General features: G+C 41.4%; 1 protein-coding gene across 13 annotated transcripts in view; it reads left to right on the forward strand.

Moving 5' to 3' along the window:
- Window positions 1–10,358: 10,358 nt before the first annotated feature.
- Window positions 10,359–18,410, forward strand: part of DLGAP1 (DLG associated protein 1) — a gene marked incomplete at its 5' end in the record, with an annotated part of 323,664 nt that continues 315,612 nt past the window's right edge. For 5 of the 13 annotated variants that reach the window (XM_081253130.1, XM_081253132.1, XM_081253133.1 and 2 more), the window contains one exon: window positions 15,926–16,018. In XM_081253130.1, coding sequence (XP_081109256.1) covers window positions 15,926–16,018 — 93 coding nt within the window. Of the gene's footprint in view, window positions 11,334–15,925; window positions 16,019–16,327; window positions 16,497–18,410 lie in introns of those variants that run through there. The other 8 variants (XM_081253131.1, XM_081253134.1, XM_081253135.1 and 5 more) reach the window with 4 other exon arrangements.

An 18,410-nucleotide genomic window follows, 5' to 3' on the forward strand; every position in this document is an offset into this window, starting at 1 on the left:
AACAAGGACCAACTGTATAGCACAGTAAACTATATTCAATATCTTATAATAATGTGTAAGGGAAAAGAATCTGAAAAGAAAATATGTGTGTGTGTATAACTGAATTGCTGTGCTGTACACCTGAAGCTTACACAACAGTGTAAATCAACTATACTTCAATTAAAATTTTTAAAAAATATATTATGTTTCTCAAAATTGAAAAAAATATATATTGTGTTTCCGAAGCAGGAGACCTCCCATTCATGTATTTATTCAGCTAACATTTACTGAGTACATCCTATGGAACGGGGACTTTCCCAGGAAATGGTTATACGAAAATGAGCGAGACCCCTTATGCCCACTAGAATCCTGTGGTCTCCTGGGAGAGATCCGCATAAAAGGCAATAAATGACCACAGACATTTCCAGTGCCTGGTGGCAGTTTGGATGATGTACGTGAGAAAACACATGAGGCAGCTGTCAATTCTGCCCCCCTGGGTTCAGCAAAGGCGTCACCAAAGAAGTGACAACAGGGCTGGGGCTTGAAGAAAAAGTTTGAGTTTAGTCTAATGGAGGGAAGGACCATGTGCATCCCAGGAAGAATCACAGATGTAAGAAACAGGGTGTCTAGTTGAGTGGTTCTCACTGTGATTCCTCAACCAGCATCAACATCATCAGGGAATTTGTTAGAAATGCAAATTCTTGGGAATCACCCCTGAAACTCAGGATTGGGTCCAGCAATCTGTGTCTTAAGCCCTCCAGCTGATTCCCTGCACACTCAACTTTGAGAAGCACTGTTACAGTCAGTTGATGGTATCAAGGGAAGGAAAAAATATATTAGCCAAGTATTTGTATTTTACATAATACAGAGATACCTGGCTATAGATTTTACATCCCCCCAAAAGATTGAAGCAGGCTACATGCTTACATATATCATCATTAAAAGGGATAAGGTACACAGCCAGAGAAAACAATAAAAGTAGAAAAGCAATAACCATTACTATTTTATTGCAGATTTCCCAATAAACTTCCCGGGATTCAAATATAGATGGAAAGGCATTTATCTGACAAGAGTAGCAGTACCTGCAAGATGTTAACAGTACCTGGCAGTTGTTAAACACACAGTTTGCTAATACTAAGACCTGAGAGGGATTTCCTCATCACACCGCATTCAGAAGACAATTTTTGCAGAGGTGGATGACATCCCAACAGTAAAAACCACTCAAGTATACATATCAGCTTCTTATAACTTCCTTACACAGGCTTAATATCAAAGAGAGTTCAGTGAAAGGAGTCCAATGGGAGGCCTCAACAATGAGGTCAAGTTTGTAGTTCTCAGACGATCTGACTCACGTCAGGATCGTATCCTCGGAGACGAATGACACGGAAGCGTTAAAAAGCCAGAGGAGAAATGGAATGGTTAGACCTGAACGAAACACAGGGCAGGCTTTGCACATCGTCCTAAGAGCCTCAGCTTTGAAGACTGTGCTGCTCTGGACTCTCCAAACCTCCCAAATTGAGATGTCTTTGCATCCCTTAACTGTTGCACCTTCTAGACTTGTTTTTTTTCAAAAGCTTTTTACCTGACGCATTACATATGCAACACAGACCACACAATCTAGAGCTTGATTAGATTCCAATTTGTACTATTCTTGATTATTTTATATTTATGTGGTTTATTTTCTCAACTAGACCATAAATTAGATAAGGCCGCTCATTTCCATGTGTCCTTTGGCACAGGGAACATTTAAGAGGAGGCTTTATTGGTTTATTTTTTTTACTGAAGTATAGTTGATTTACAATGTTGTGTTAGTTTCTGCTGTATCAAAGTGATTCAATTATATGTATATATACATTCTTTTTTATATGCTTTTCCATTATGGTTTGTCACAGGATATTGAATATAGTTCTCTGTGCTCTACAGTAGGACCTTGTTGTTTATCCATCCTATATATAAAAGCTTACATCTGCTAACCCCAACCTCCCATTCCATCCCTCCCCCTTGGCAACCTCCAGTCTGTTCTCTATGTCCATGATTCCATTTCTGTTTCATAGATAGGTTCATTTGTGTCATATTTTAGATTCCACATATAAATGATATCATATGATATTTCTTTCTCTTTCTGACTTACTTCACTTAGTATGATAATCTCTAGGTCCATCCATGTTGCTACCAATGGCATTATTTCATTCCTTTTTATGGCTGAGTAGTAGTCCACTGTATATATGTGCCACAGCTTCTTTATCCACACCTCTGTTGATGGACATTTAGGTTGTTTCCATGTCTTACTATTGTGAATAGTGCTGCTGTGAACATAGGAGTGCATGCATCTTTCTGAATTATAGTTTTGTCTGGATATATGCCCAGGAGTGGGATTGCTGGGTCGTATGGTAGTTCTATTTTTAGTTTCTTGAGGAACCTCCGTGCTGTTCTCCATAGTGACTGTAGCAGGTTACATTCCCACCAACAGTGCAGGAGGGTTCCCTTTTCTCCTAGGTGGTGGTTCTAATACGCTTGCAGCTGCCCAGCTGGGCAGAAGGGTAAACTTTACTCGGATGAGTAAGCTTTAGTGGGTCTCCCGTGGCTCTGCAACAGACAGTACAGGGTCTCAAGCCACTGTGGCCAGGGAGCTGGGCCTGGCCAGGCCTAGGAAGTTGATAGGCAGCCTCTCTGTTTCTTTCCCGGGGCTACGTGGAGTCTGGATCTGTTTCTCCCTGTATGTTTTCTCCTCTCTCTTCTCACATGCTCCTTCTGCAGGACCCTTGTTTCTGCTGCCCCACAGTCTGAAATAGCACATGACTCTGGCTTCCGGTGGTGCCAACATTGACCCTTCCTGTACTTGACCTTGCAGATAACCTCACCAGGGTTCAGTGACTCTAGGAACATCCTCATTTAAATTTCCAGGAACCAGCATCTGATTGATTCAGCTAAGCCTCCACATGGATGCCCCTGAGCTGGGGTCTGCAAACCCAGTTCAGTCAGCTCAGAGGATATGGTGATTACCTCAACATTCCTGGCCAGGACAGCGTCAGCAGATGCTGAGCTCAGGGGAGAAAATTCCCCAAAGCAGGTGTCAGCTGAATAGCTACTGCAAAAGGGGGCCACTATAGGTACTTTCTGGGCCTTAGCACTTTGTAAAGTAGATTTGTACAGCAAACTTGGTAAGAAAAGCAACAGCATTTAGAAGAAAGGAATTTATGAAAGGAAACTTTTGATTCAGGTAAAAGATAGGTAGGTAGGTAGATAGATAGATAGATAGATAGGGAGTCGGGCTGTGAAGCAAGTTGTCTAGAATGTGCCAGAACATGTTCACGGGACTATTCAGCTAGTGACAAGAGATGTAGACAAAAATAACTCCGTTTTCATCAGAGGCTATTTCCACTGCTTCTTTTCAAGTTGGCTTGTGTCGTATCAGTCGTTATGTTTTCCATCATGGTTGTCTTTATAACCCATTAAACAGTTTAATTCTATCATCATTCCTGTTTCTCCTAGATTAGTCAATGGCTTACCTGTTTTTCTCAGCCTTTTTTTTTTTTTTTGGAGTAGACACTCATGGTTTGTGCTCTTTTCTGTGAAAATTCTGCGGATTATCTGTTTTATCCCCATAAGGATAGGGTGTCCCCCTGCCCACAGTGCCTCCTAAAGAGCTAGTGGCCATGGCTGGTCAAGGTGACCACATTCTCTTAGCGACTCCCAGGGGAATCCATCTGCAGGCTTAGCTGAGATAATCACACCCTCTTCTAGAATGATCCAAATGAGGGTAATCCCATGGGGAGCACATCTCCAAAGTCACATAGAGTCAGGACAGCTACCTTCCCACCTCTGTCAATGCAAAATAACGTTAATAAGTTTTATAATGTACTGCTTCAGTTACCTCTGCATAAAAATCCTCTCCTAAGCCCTGTGTTCTTTTACCCAACCAGCAGTAAGTATAGACCAATATTAATGACGACTTACTAACCATTTCTCAAGGAACACTACTCTTCACCTTTTTATTCTCAAAAACCATAATGAAACCACTTTTGAAAGCTTTGTGTGAAGACAAAGGCAATGGCAATTGTGCTACCAATGTGACCAAATTGGAGGTCTGGGTTCTTGTTTCATTTGTTTTGTTCTTTGTATAACACCATATCTTTTGAAAGAGAAATGTTCCAAAGGCATTTATTTGTAGCAGCAGACTGACTGAAGGAGGTATTCACAAACAAAAGCAAACTACAGATGATTAGGATAGTAATTAATGTTCATGAAAAGCCAAAATACATTCTGCGTATATAAAACGGCTTAGCCTTGTGCTTTGAGTAAAAGAACTGGTGTATTTCAGCCTGTGCTTATTCAAAGGTGCTCTAATGGTATTTGTACAAGTTTAAGTACATAGTACATGAAAATCGTTGAGTGGGGAAGCCTGAAAAAGTGAAAGAAAATGGCATTCAGTTATCTTCTGCAGCTACAAATTCAGAAAGTGAGAAAATATCCCCAAAGTGGGCCTTTGGGCAAAGTTAACTCACATATGTTTCTGTTTACTTTTACCCTAAAATGGCATGACTTCGTTTGTTAGTAGTATATTAATGAGAACCATTCCCTTATTTAAAAAAAAAATTAAAATCATGCACCTGTTAAACATTCATATCATTCTTTATTCTCAATCTCCATACAATGGGGGTTTATTAGTAGTAGAGTAAAAAATTACTAATAAAAAATCTGCATGCATGTTGCATAGAATTTTGTTCTGCCTGGAAAAAGTGCCCTGTGTGTTTAGTCTGTAGTGGAAACACATGTGGGCAGAAGGTCTGAAGTGGGAGACACTGCCCGCATCGGCCAGGACGTTCTCACCCTTTTGGGGGTTACTGTTAACTCCCTTTTAGTCTTCTCTCATGAACTGCCCAAGCAAGAAATAATTGCTTCCTTTAGATCTTCTTGCTCGTTCCCACCCCCAAACCTATCCTCTAACTACAGCCAGGGAAATCTCTAGTATAAGCGTGGCTGCGTCGCTGCCTGGTTTAAATTGCTCTCACGAATAACCACCACCAGCAAAGTCAAGTCCTGTGTATTACAGCATAGCTGACAGATCTCTCCAGGATTCAGCCCTGACTACCCATCTCACTTAGGACTTGGTTCACATGCAAGAGTCAGAAAACAAATCACAGTGGTGTAGACAAAGATAAAGGTCCCTTCCCTCTCCCCATAAACAAGATGCCGGGTCCTTTGTCTTGTGCTGCTACCATCCTCAGACTGTAACTTCCACCTCATGGTCCAAGATCGCTGCTCCCCAAGCTCTCAAGTCTGAATTCCAGCCAGGGAAGGGGTAAAGAAGGTATGCCCTTCCCTTTAGAGTCAGTTTCCAGAAATTGCACCTGCCATTTTCAATTATACTCCATTAGCCAGAATTAGTCACCTGTGCACATTCTAGGGAGACTAGGAAACGAGTCATTAGTCTGGGACTGCTTTATACTCTTCAGTAAGAGAATCCTTTCTTTCTCTGCAGTTGAATGTTGTAAACTGGCGCGGGCAGGTCACAGGTAAATGGGGGGAGGCAAAAAAGTGACTTGACCCTGAAAACATTCATGGAGATTTCTTCTTCCTGGTATCTCCCTAAACCAGAACACAGTGCTCCCTGTTCTCCTGGGCAGGGTCCCCCCACACTGTCCTTTCTAAAGCAAGTTGTGATTGTCCAGCTGTCATTCCCGATTGAGGGAGAGAGTGGACACCCTTCGGGTGGGTCCTCTCTCTGCATGTAAAGAAAAATGAAGCACAGCAGCTCTAAATAAAGACATGCACAGAAGTCAAAATAAGAACTTGCCAGCTTTGCAAGACTGTTTTCCATCTTGTCAGCATCTTCTAACATGTGGTTGGTTTGTTTTTTCCTTGGTGCTAATAAATTACCTGCCTTGAGAATTTCCTTTACAGTGCTGGATTGTTCTCGCTTTAATCATCATCTGGACAGCAGTGCTTCTGCTCCAGGTGTGAGAACTCTGTAAAAAGCGGTACATCTCACACTCAGAGCTCATCTCACAGTAGCCAATATAGTCAACATATTTTCCAAGCCAACAATCAGAACATGTCATCTGATGGTAAAATCGAACTTAGGAGGATAACAAAACATAATTTTGAAGTCATAGTGAACAAGAAAAAAATGAGAGATGATCACCGTCGTCATAGAAACCCTTACGAAGGCATGTTGACTCACACTCCCCACCCAGGCTCAGAGAGGAAGGCACAAAAGACAATTTCGCTTTCTATTTTCAGAAATCTTTTACGGCCACTTAAAACCTTCTTCCGGAGCTAGCAGCTTCCTCTTCCAAGAATGTGGAAGGTAACAAGAATTGTTCTCTATCTTTTTTCATGTGTAGGTCACATCTCTCTGAGCACATCATAAGCCCTTTGGCCGTTAGGGATTTGCTGGTTGCATTTGGTTGCCTGCAGCAGCAAACGCTGAGCCCTGCAAGGGGGGGATGCTCAGTTAATTCTTCCCGGGATGGTGTTAGTCACACCGTGGGCTGCAGCAAGTGATGTCCATGGTTGCCACTTACGAACATGAATTAGGAGAGGGAAAAAAAGAAGTGACAGAAAGAAGTAGGCTGGGAAGGGAGTTCATGAGTAACAAAAGAAGAAAATAAAGCATGAGGGGAATAAACATATGGACACCAAGGGGGGAAAGAGGGGTGGGATGAATTGGGAGATTGGGACTGACATATATACACTAATATGTATAAAATAGATAACTAATGAGAACCTGCTGTATAGCACAGGGAACTCTGCTTAATGCTCTGTGGTGACCTAAACGGGAAGGAAATCCATAAAAGAGGGGATATATGTATACATATGGCTGATTCACTTCACTGTATGGCAGAAACTAACACAACATTGTAAAGCAACCATACCCCAATTTAAGGAAAAAAAAAAAAGAGAGAATGAAAGGCGGAAGAGCAGGACTTCCATGGTAGGTGCCACGGCTTTTATTTAGCCATTGAGGGTTTTAGATCATCTGCCTCTGCTCACCAGGAAGTCACTGAATGTGTTGCTTTAATTTATAATCACAAATTAATCTATTTTCCTTTTTAAAAGACAAGAGAGTAGAAGAGACGTAAGATTTTCCCTAGAAAGGGACAGGGTATTAAGTCATTTATCTGGCCGTAGCCGGAAAGTTAGATGGAGCATTTAGAAATGTTTATGATTATTTATTGCCATTTTTTCCTGACCTTATTTGCCTGCATCACAGAGAAAAAGATCAAGATTTCAATATCCTTTTACAAATATTGAGTAAAGAAGGACCAAAGTTAACTTACTTATTCTTGATGCAATTTATTACTCTCTATGAAAATATAAGTGCTTGCCACTAGGCTGAAAATAGCTCGCTTAAATTGTAGTCAAAATCACACTGTGCACGTTTAACTTACAAAAATGATCATCAGTTACATCCTTTAACAAATTTATCATTAATGGCCTTAAAAACCCTTTGTTTGCTCTGCGTGTCCTCAGGCAACATCATCTTACATGAAATGCCATTCACAGATTAAAGATAATTACATAAATATTGAATACATGATTTCAAATAACCTTAAACATTTTGGAGTAAATATGTATAATTCATGTTTTCAGCTCTTGCCAGCTCCACATTTTATTTAGCAAAGAATATCCACCCAAGACCTAGATGCTTCAGAAGGAAAGGTTGAAGCATTATTTCATATTATTTTATATATTGAGATATATGTAATCATAAAACTTAGTATGTGACCATAATCCAACTGGTTTGCTATTTTTGTCTTTTTTTTTTTTTTTTTTTTGGCGGTACACGGGCCTCTCACTCTAGTGGCCTCTCCCGTTGCGGAGCACAGGCTCAGCGGCCATGGCTCACAGGCCCAGCCACTCCACGGCACGTGGGATCTTCCCGGACCAGGGCACGAACCCATGTCCCCTGCATCGGCAGGCGGACTCTCAACCGCTGCGCCACCAGGGAAGCCCTGTCTTTTATTTTTAAGTCTATATTTAAAAGGCAAAAATGTCTTCAATGGGACCTGTTTTATCCAGAGAAACTTTCTCATGCAGTGGATTTTTCCACCTAAATTAGTTTGTGCCACAGTTTTGCTGAAAACATGTATTTAATCTTTCTGGATCCCTCTTTGCCACAGCCTACTCTTGGTATCGTAACTTCATACAAAGTGGTCCCAAGGTACTTTATGCTAAAATTTCTTTTATACTAGTGTCCTCAGTGGGCAAGTTTTGATTTACAGGTTCTTCCTGAACCACAGGTATCATGAGTCCTGTTTTTCCTTTTTGTCTCTTCAGGTGTCATTTTCTTTCTCTCCTTCAAACAGTTTGTCCTCAGTCTAGACATCCTGTAGTCAGCAGGCCAGGCAAACTCCCAGATTTTAACTCCAAGGCAGGGAGAACTTTGAGAGGTGAGATATTCATTGGTGGGTCGTGGAGAGGCAGAAGTGGAAGGCTAATGGGTAGCAAAAGGCACATTCACCTGTATGCCTCCTGCCTCACCTTGAAAACCGCTGGTCCCTAAAATGCCTGAGAGATGGTCCCTTCCTTCCTTCCTTGGCCCTTCCCTTGTCACACAGTCCTGTTCTCACTCAGTAGATGTGACTTGAACCACAGGATGGACCACCCTGGGAAATTTTGCATTGATGCATTAATTCACTGGCTAAATGCTTTACTGAGTTCCCACCATCAGCCAAGCACTTTGCTGGCCACTGGATGCATAAAACATAGTCTCTACCCTCAAGAAGCTCCTAATTCAGTAGACTAACCAAGTTCAAAAGGTTCCAGTGATTAAAACCTCCCATCAGTTTTCCCGAGCAATTAATCCAGAAACTGAGAGACGAGGAGGAGAAAAGGAGCTTCATAAAACATGGTTAGAGATTTTCGTCAGGACCTCCCACACACACTATGTCCCATGGAACAGACAAGTCCTGACCCCACACAACTCCGTGTTTTTCTTCATTAGGCCATATGTGGGTGTTTCATTCTGTTTTTTTAATTAAACCAATTATCTCTCCCCATCTGAATATCTGAAATGATGTTTGTGATATTTTTGGAAAGTCACATTGGCTTTTCCGGACAACTCTCCATATGACAATTTTTGTATCGTAGGAAGCTTTAAAAAAAAATCTGGCTGTCAGGAGAATTGCATTCAGCTACTGAAGAACTCTCTCTGTTAGAGTCCATGTTAGAGTCCAAAGAAAGTACTCTGCCCAGTAGAACAGCAGCCTCTGGTACTGAAGCGCGGGGAAGGCTTGGAATGACCCGATTTCCCACAGGTGGATCTGTAGGACACCCTTCTCTCCCAGGCAGACATGACCCTTAGGTTCAGGCCCTTCACGTCCTCAGGAACATTTCAAGAGCCTTTCCTTTGGCAGTCTTGCCATCGCTTATAAATATTTACCAGAAACTTTTAAACCAGCAAAAGGAGATGCCCTGATATTCAAATTAGTCAATTCAAGCTTATTTGTTCTTCATCAGCTCTCAGTTTGTTGACAGGAAGCTCTTAATTCTCTGATGACAGAAATACACGGGCGGATTTTCTCTACAGTTCTGATTTATTTGCCACACCATTAGTTTTTCCAACTCTAATTACCATGGGGGGATTGTTTGCTGTAATTGTTACCTCGGAATTCTAATGGGAAGTATGTGAAAGATACAGAGATATATCCTAAAGCTATACGGTGCCAGTAGCCTCTTTTATTTGTGTTTTTCATTCACATTTATGGGGTGCTTACTGTGTGTCTATGTGGCCCACCTGGTACAAGGTAGGGAGATGTAAAGGATGTAACGGTGGCTAAGAGGTAAGCTAGCCTCAGGGAGCTTGAGCTAGCAGGGAAAGCATGAGACAAAGCATTCCAGAGGAGCTGGAGAGTGTGCAGTAGATGCCCTGCGAGCACAGAGGGGAACTCATTCTCTCTGCAGGGGGCAGATCAGCAAAAGCTTCCCAGATTAAGTGAGCCCTTCCGGTCTGCTAGCTTGACGATTAACATACAGTTAAGAATAAAAGGAGAGCAGCAGGGGAAAGATACAGTTATTGGAATCCTGGCGGGCGGGGCAGTTTTTCTCCCAAGTCATTTAAAAACAGTTTAGCATTTTTATACGTTCTTTTCCGGGTTTACTAGCTTTCACCCCTCCTGTCTCTCCTATAGAACTGGCATGGGCTTTCCTGGCCTACAGAGGTAACAGGGCTTTTCCAACAATGCATTAAAGCTGCTTTTAGGGAGAGTCATGAGTTCTGCCAGAAAACCAACTCAGCAGCAGACCCACGTGGAAAGAGAGCAATATCTATTGACCAAGTGAAGCGTTAACCATGGTCCCCCTCTCCTTCATTCCCCCAGGTCCTTGTGGGAGACGGGTCTGGAACCTAACCACCGGGTGTCCATGACCCCCGTGGTTGCGCCCCATCAGCAATGAAAGGGTTATCGGGCAGCCGCAGCCATCACCACGGAGTCACCTGCGATTCGGCCTGTGACTCGCTGTCGCACCACGCAGACCGCAAGCCATACCTGCTGAGCCCGGTGGAGCACCACCCGGCCGACCACCCCTACTACACTCAGCGTACCTCCTTCCAGGCCGAGTGCGTGGGCCCCTTCAGCGACCCGCTGGCCAGCAGCACCTTCCCGCGCCGGCACTACACCTCGCATCAGGAGCTGAAGGACGAGTGCGCCCTGGTGCCTCGCACCCTGGCCACCAAGGCCAACCGCATCCCCGCCAACCTTCTGGACCAGTTTGAGAGGCAGCTGCCTCTCAACAGGGATGGCTACCACACACTGCAGTACAAGCGCACGGCCGTGGAGCACCGCAGCGACAGCCCCGGCCGCATCCGCCACCTGGTCCACTCGGTCCAGAAACTCTTCACCAAATCGCACTCCCTGGAGGGGCCGTCCAAGGGCAGCGTCAACGGGGGCAAGGCCAGCCCCGACGAGACGCAGACCGTGAGGTACGGCAAGCGCAGCAAGAGCAAGGAGCGCCGCCCCGAGCCCAAGCCCCGCACCAACGCTTCCCCGGGCTGGTGGAGCTCCGAAGACAACCTCGACGGCGACATGTGCATCTACCACACCCCCTCGGGCGTGATGACCATGGGCCGGTGCCCCGACCGCTCGGCCTCACAGTACTTCATGGAGGCCTACAACACCATCAGCGAGCAGGCTGTGAAGGCCTCCCGGAGTAATAACGATGTCAAGTGCTCCACCTGTGCCAACCTGCCTGTCACCCTAGACGCACCGCTGCTGAAGAAGAGCGCCTGGTCCTCCACACTGACCGTGAGTCGAGCCCGAGAGGTTTACCAGAAAGCCTCGGTTAACATGGACCAGGCCTTGGTGAAGTCAGAGTCGTGTCAACAGGAACGTTCCTGCCAGTACCTTCAGGTACCATTTATGTGGAGGGATGGATGCTTAGATGTTGTACCTGCTGATTGTGTGGTATTTCCTCCTGGGTCCTAGTGTTGGCTTTACTATGAATTGCCTATATGAACCTGAGCGAATTACTTAGCATTTCTGGGGCTGAGGGCTCCTATCAGGAAACAAGCCTGCTAGCAACCTCATCCAGTTATCTTGAGATACTAGATATAAAAGTGCTTTGAAAAGCACGCCTACCTAAAGGCAAGGAGTTAGTAATGTTTTGTGTTCCTCTTTTGTCTGAAGGATCGTGGGATAGGGAGGAGAGAAAAGGGGCGTTTACACAGAATTTTAAAATAAATCCACCTTTCTACAAAAGTCAACAATGATCTTTGGAATTCTGGAAAGAGTTTAATTAGATCTATTCATTTTTTAAAATTATTATTATTATTTTAAATTCTGCCTGAAGCTATTAGTTTGGAAAAATCAATCTACATCTTCACCATTGAAATTTTCATACCACCACCAACACTAGTCACACTCCCACCCAAGTTCCCACCCCCCAGAGCACAGGGAGTCGGGGTGATACCCTACGCCCTGAGGAGGTGGAGATGGAGCCAGTTTGGGGACCTGACAGGCACAGCTCCAGAGACCCAGGACAACAGGGAAGAGGAGGAAAAGAAGGGGAAGCATCTGCACAATAAAATACAATTAGTGTCAGAATGTAAATCCCACACACGTACAGACCCAAGGCCACTCCTCCCCTTCTACGGTCTCCTATTTTTCCTACTGCCCTCCAATCCACTTAAAACAGATTTCACCTGGATAATAATATCAGGGGAAGAGTCTTTTTCTTCCCTACCTCCTCCTTCTAGTATTGTCATTTTTCCCAAGTCACAGCCTTCCATAAGAGGGATCCTTATATTTTTCCTTTTCAAAGTGTCTTTCTCTGCCCTCCCTTGCTATCCTCATCTTTTTAAAAAAGGTTTTACTGAACTATAAAATCATGACATAATCATTTCCCACTCTTAAGAATAAATGCAAGGAAAAAAGTCTTCCACCAAGACATTCATCTTGTTGCTCTCTTTGGATTTCTTCTGACAAAGCTGACTCCCTTGGGAATGCCTCCACCAAGCCCTGAAAATATTCCAGTCACTGGACAGTCAATGGCAGTCACTGGACAGGGACAGTGCCAGAGCCCATTCCCAGAGTTCAGAAGAGGCCCCTATTGTGTGGATAGTTTTCACAAACAACACAGTATTTCCTACCGAAGGTGGCATCGTTTAATTTACTATAAGGTTGTTACATGTGTTAATTAAGTCATCAAGAACCACTAACAGAATTTCAGAGCTAAAGGGATCATCTAATCCAACCTCTTCATTCATTTAACATGTAAAAAACTAGACTCAAAGAAAGGTAAAGGCCTAGAGGGTCATACTGTTAGTATGTGGCAGAGGTAGGACCAGAACCCAAGTCTCTTAACTTACAGAAAAGACCATTACAAGGGTTACAACTGAAAGCTTTAGCAATTCTTTAAGCACATAAATCTCATCCACTGTTGAGAATAAAGTATTTTGATAAAATATGTCTTGAAGAAAGGATGTGTAATGAGATAGAAAACCTAGGATACATTTTTGTCTATGAAGGTTTTGTGACTAGTGGCAAAAACAAAACAAATTCAATTTTTAGAAAAACTTGAACTTTAATAAGTAGTGATGAGACTGGATAAGAAATATCTAATTTAAAAGGATACTGTACATGGATCTAGGACCAGCCTTTGTAGTAACAAAATGCTTTCATGATACTAGCATAATTGCCTGCTTCCTACCTTAAGTTCATTTTCCTTTCCTTTTCATAACCTTTTTGAAGTTAAAAGCTCAAGTAGTGGTGAAAAGTGGGAGGATAAGGAAAGGAAGAAGGAAAATGATATTAACTGAAAATCCACTATGTACCAGATACTGTAGCAAACATTTTCACATTTGTTATTTCATTTAATCCTCATAATAGTCCTGAGAGCTACAGGTAATAACTCTCAGTTTTTGCAAGAGAGGAAACCAAGGCTTAGAAAATATCAAGTGACGTAATGCTATGTGGCCAGTAAGTTGTAGAACTGAGATTTAGACTTAGATCTATCTGATGCAAAATAGCTCTTTCCAAAACACCCCAGCACAACTCCAGAATCAAGGACATGAAATGGTGAGCAAGGAGGAAAACAAATCTTTAAAGTAAACATTATTATTCAAGTTCTTCAGTAAAATAAGAATGAAAACTTGAAGATTTAAGTATAGGATTTAGTATAGTAGCATTATTGGATCTCATAAAGATTTGGAAATTCTATTTTCAAATTGTTTGCCTTCTTTTAAGCTACTGTTTTTTTTTAACATCTTTATTGGAGTATAATTGCTTTACAATGTTGTTAGTTTCTGATGTATAACAAAGTAAATCAGCTATACGTATACATATATCCCCATATCCCCTCTCTCTTGCATCTCCCTCCCACCTCCCTATCCCACCCCTCTAGGTGGTCACAAAGCACCAAGCTGATCTCCCTGTGCTATGAGGCTGCTTCCCACTTAAGCTAGTTTTTTTTAATGAAATATTTGAGGCTTACAGAAAGATATCAAGAAAAAAATAAATACCCATTTATATATCACCCAGCTAGAGAAATAAAACATTAATTACAATGGCTCACACAGGTACCCTCCTCAATCCCATTTCCTTCCCTTCCTCCCGAGAGTAATAGCTAATCTGACTTGATACCAGAAGCACCTTTGTCTTTAATTCCGGAGTTATTGAAAGACTGAAAAATATGTAATATTTTCTGTTCTTCATTGAGCAATAATTAACTCTAAGACAAGCTAGTTCAACACTTGAAATATAAACTGAGCTCCAAGTCATATCTCCTTTAACACTGAACTCCAAGTCATGTCTTCTTTAGCAAACATTGACATTTATTGAGCACCTATTCTGTGCAAGACTTTCAAACTGAAAAAAAAAATCCTATATTTCAAAGTGGGGACATAGTATGTTTAATAACTAAACTAAATGTAGAGCAGTGTGTTCTTCCCAACCAGTGCGCTGAGATGAAGAGCTCATATAAAGAAAGGGAAGAAGAAGCTGGACATTCACAAGGGGAGAGAGGAGATGGGAAACTCCTAAGAACTGGACGTCCTTCCAGCTCTCTTCTTGCTTTATAGGGAAGGGAGAATCTATGTCCTGCAGAAGCTCCCCTTAGGAAGATAGGTTTAGCCAGTCCCTGTCAGCTCCTATAGAATAATTTCATTTATAAGCTCATTCTTAGAAGCAAATTCTGGAACAAATAGGTTCTTTTTTTTTTTTTCCAGTTGTATTGCTTTAATTATCAACTAATATTGAAACTGGATGTACAAATGTGTTTGATTCCAATGTCACAAAGTCTAGTGGACAAAGCATTGAACTTTAAATAAGAGGGTCTATGTTTTTGTTCCTATTTGCCGCTAACTAGTTGGTGATCACTCACTAATGATAGGGCTTAGAACCATCATTTCAGCTCTCCGGGTCTCCTTCTTCTACTATAAAGTAAGGCACTTGGTCAAGAAGGCCTGGGATCTCAGTCCACATCTTCAAACTCCTAAGTTACATATGCAGAGCACTAATTAGAGACATTTTCAAGAGTTGTAAAGCCTGGAGCTACCATTTAATACATGCTTAAAGTAGATGCTTTTCCATTGTTATCTAATTTGCTCTCTGAAACTCTATGAGGTATTTTATAGTTGAAGAAACTGAGATTTAGTAAATTAGATTAAGTCACTTGCCCAAGGATACACCGCTAGTACATGGCAACACAGAGAGTCAAACCTGATTTGTCTGCCTTCAAAGCCTGGATTTCTCCATTTACTTGCCTGATCCCTACCCATTCCAAATATAAAACAGAGGGAGTAAGTGACATATACTATATACCTATTATGTTCCAGAAATCATACAACAGCTCATTTAGTACCCATGAAATCATTTGTCCAAGAACTCATGGATAGTCATTGGGAGAGCTAAAACTTGACTGTGGATCTGAGTCTATAATGTGCTTCAGAAATAGAAATAAATGCATTTTTTTCATTTTAATATTTGTTTTATTCTGTAGCAAATGTATGCATTCATTTGACCTCCTCTGGGTGCACACAGTTAAGAATGCATGTCCGTGAAATGTGACCCATCTCAGATGAGCAATGGAATGGCTGGAATGTCCCTTTAATTTAATTTGACTGAGCATAGGTTAATATTCACCAATAATGGAATTCTAAATACTAAAAAGTTCTGATCTGCTCTTTGTAGAATTATCACTTAGAGATCATTTAACTTAGGCCATTGCCACGATTATATAGAAAATGAGAGGTCTGTAGATATTGGGTCTCCGTCTGACATTGATTTAAAAATAAAATACTGTAGCTTGAAATCATTGCAAGTTCCAGTTAATACAGTCAATTGGTGAGATGTGCTTCCTCACAAGCTGTTTGTAGTTAATTTTAAAAAGACTCCCTTTTTTTTCCCAATATTGTTATTTTTAAATGTCAAGAATCAGATGTCTGCTGTTTAGAACTACTGTACGGCTGCCAGTGACTGTCTGTATCAGGATTTGGAGCAGAGACATGGATTTGAAGACATTAAAACTGTTTAATTCTCAGTTGAGATGTGGTTGGCTTTTGTATATTTGGAATAGAGCATTTATGGCACATCTCAGGGTAAGTGCTAATCGTTAAATAAATAAAATAGGAAGGGGGTCAAAGGAGTAAAGGGAGTTTTGGTTGTTGATTTGTTTTCGCTTTAAGAAAGCAGGATTCTTGGTTTTGTATATGCCTCTTTATGTAAAATGAGTGTTGAGTGACTGGCATAATAAGCTATTCAGAAGAGCAAGATTTTAGATTTCCAACTGTTAGCCTTAAAAAAAAAAAATCCCTTCAAATCCGTGTATTTTGCATTCATCCAGCAGCAGACACAGGAAAAGGGAAACAAAGCTCTTCGGTAAAAGTAGAGAGAGAGAGAGAGAGACACAGAGAGAGAGGGAAAGAGAGGGAGAGAGAGAGCGCGCGCACAAGACGGACAAGAAAGCAAGCACCCTCAGAGATGAAATTTTAGGAGAGCAAAATGATCGACCTTTTTAAGGCTGAGTGGGTTTCTTCAGTTTGTGTGCAAGTTTCAAGAAATGGAAGGACTGACCAGGTTTGAGTACAACTCTTTTATTACTTTGTATTTGGTGATAGTGTGTTGTTTGTTTAGGTGGGAGGGTTTTTTTTTGGGGGGGGGAGTTTTTGTTATTTTATTTTTTCTCTAAATAATGGCTAGCACAACTGAAAGGGCTAAAATCTGATGTGTGTACAGATGATAAGAAAACAGGTAGAGACATCAGATACCTACACAGGTATCTGTGTCTGCAAGAGGCTGCATAAAATCTTTAATTGACAGAGGATCTAAGGTGCTAGATGCCATGAGAGGACATTGTGCGTCTTAATGGTTGAAATGTGATCCATTGTTTTCCATGACAAGAATCCTGAATGCTTACTGTTCCTTTGCAAAAGTAAAATTTCTGGATGGTTGGGGTTTTTGTGGATTTTCTTGTGGCTTTTTTTCCCTGTTGGTTAAATAAGACTCCACAAAAGGTCACTGAAGAATCATTCATAACAAGCATGAACCCAGAGTTATTTTTTCAATGCAGGTACAACTGTTTTTCAAAATTTTGTTCAAGATTATGTCAGCCTTTGCCCAGTGGGGTTTTCTTTCCCCAGCTGAGGTTTTCCTTCCTCTTATTTTAGAACAATTTAAATTATGTTAAGTCAGTTTAAAAAAAACTACTTTATGTGAAATGTGTGACAGTGCTGAGCAGTTCTGCTAGTGACTTTGGTTACTGTGATGTTTCCTTGCTGCCTTTTAAAAAAAAAAAAAAGTTAACCACATTAACGATTTTCTTTATTTTCAATTTAAATTGTCTTAATAATCCAGCAAAAAGTGTCAAGATTCTTGAATATATTTCCTATTTGGCTTGTACAATCTTCTCCCTATTTTTTCCCTGATCTTAGTAGAGATGTCCCTCTTTCTTGATAGAAAAATGAGGTTACTTCTACCTGATCCTACTTTGAATGTAGAATCGGTGATTCTGGTAATTCTCTCTCTGATTCTCTATAATTCTCTCTGTTACTCATATCCCAGTATTGGGCAGGGGAGACAATTGGCAAAATATTCTGAGAAAGCAGGGGTCCAGAAAGAGTCAGTGGTAGTAAAAGAAAGATCAAAAATCTTTCCTGAAAGTTGTTAAACTTTATTATTCTTGGTCTGCAGTTTCATCATGCTAAAGACATTTTCAGCTATACCAAAAGTGCTTGGTTAGCCACAGTCAAAGGTTTCATGGCACAGACTTTCAGATCCCACAGAGCCCAGTCTACTAATGGAAGGTAGAGCATTGCTTAGCACAGAGCAAGAAAGAAAAACCAGCTTTGGATCACTTAGTGGCCAGTGGACTTTATCTCCTCTTTCTCCATTCTCCTTAGAGGACAGTTTGCTTGGTAGAAAATTAAATACAAGAGCCCAGGGTAAATATTTACCGTTCAGTAAAGAAGCATTCATCCATAATCTCTGGTCCATTTGAGATCATGCCTCTACATGACCTAACACAAACAGTGATGTGTGAATGGTAGAACACATTGGTTTTTTGCTTATGGTTTTATAGGGGTCACTAAAATATATATGCAGTATGGCCAGCAGGCTTTGACTCAGTGGTTAGACTAGGTTTTTTTACCATTTTAGTTTTAGGTTCAAAAGCAACAACCTCTCTTGGGGCATTACTGTGCTCATTGGTGAGTTGAATCATGGGAAAATTCCATCTTTATTGTTCCAAACAGCTGAAATCAGAAACTTCATATGGTTCAAACTGTAGTTAGTACCTCTGAACAGTCAGATTTTTTTCTGTCATTTGCCAGGATAGCTTGGTAGAGAAAAAAAAACTTGGCCTTTTCAGGTCAAATCAGGTTACTATTACTGAAATCCATAAGGAGTTATAAGACCTTACTATGATTTATGTTACTCACTTGAAGTTTTGAATCCATAAGTTTTCCTGTCGGACAAAATTAACATGCATTCGGG

This window comes from Mesoplodon bidens (genome assembly GCF_964165515.1).
Source record: "Mesoplodon bidens genome assembly, chromosome: 13".
Classification (NCBI taxonomy): Eukaryota; Metazoa; Chordata; class Mammalia; order Artiodactyla; family Ziphiidae; genus Mesoplodon; species Mesoplodon bidens.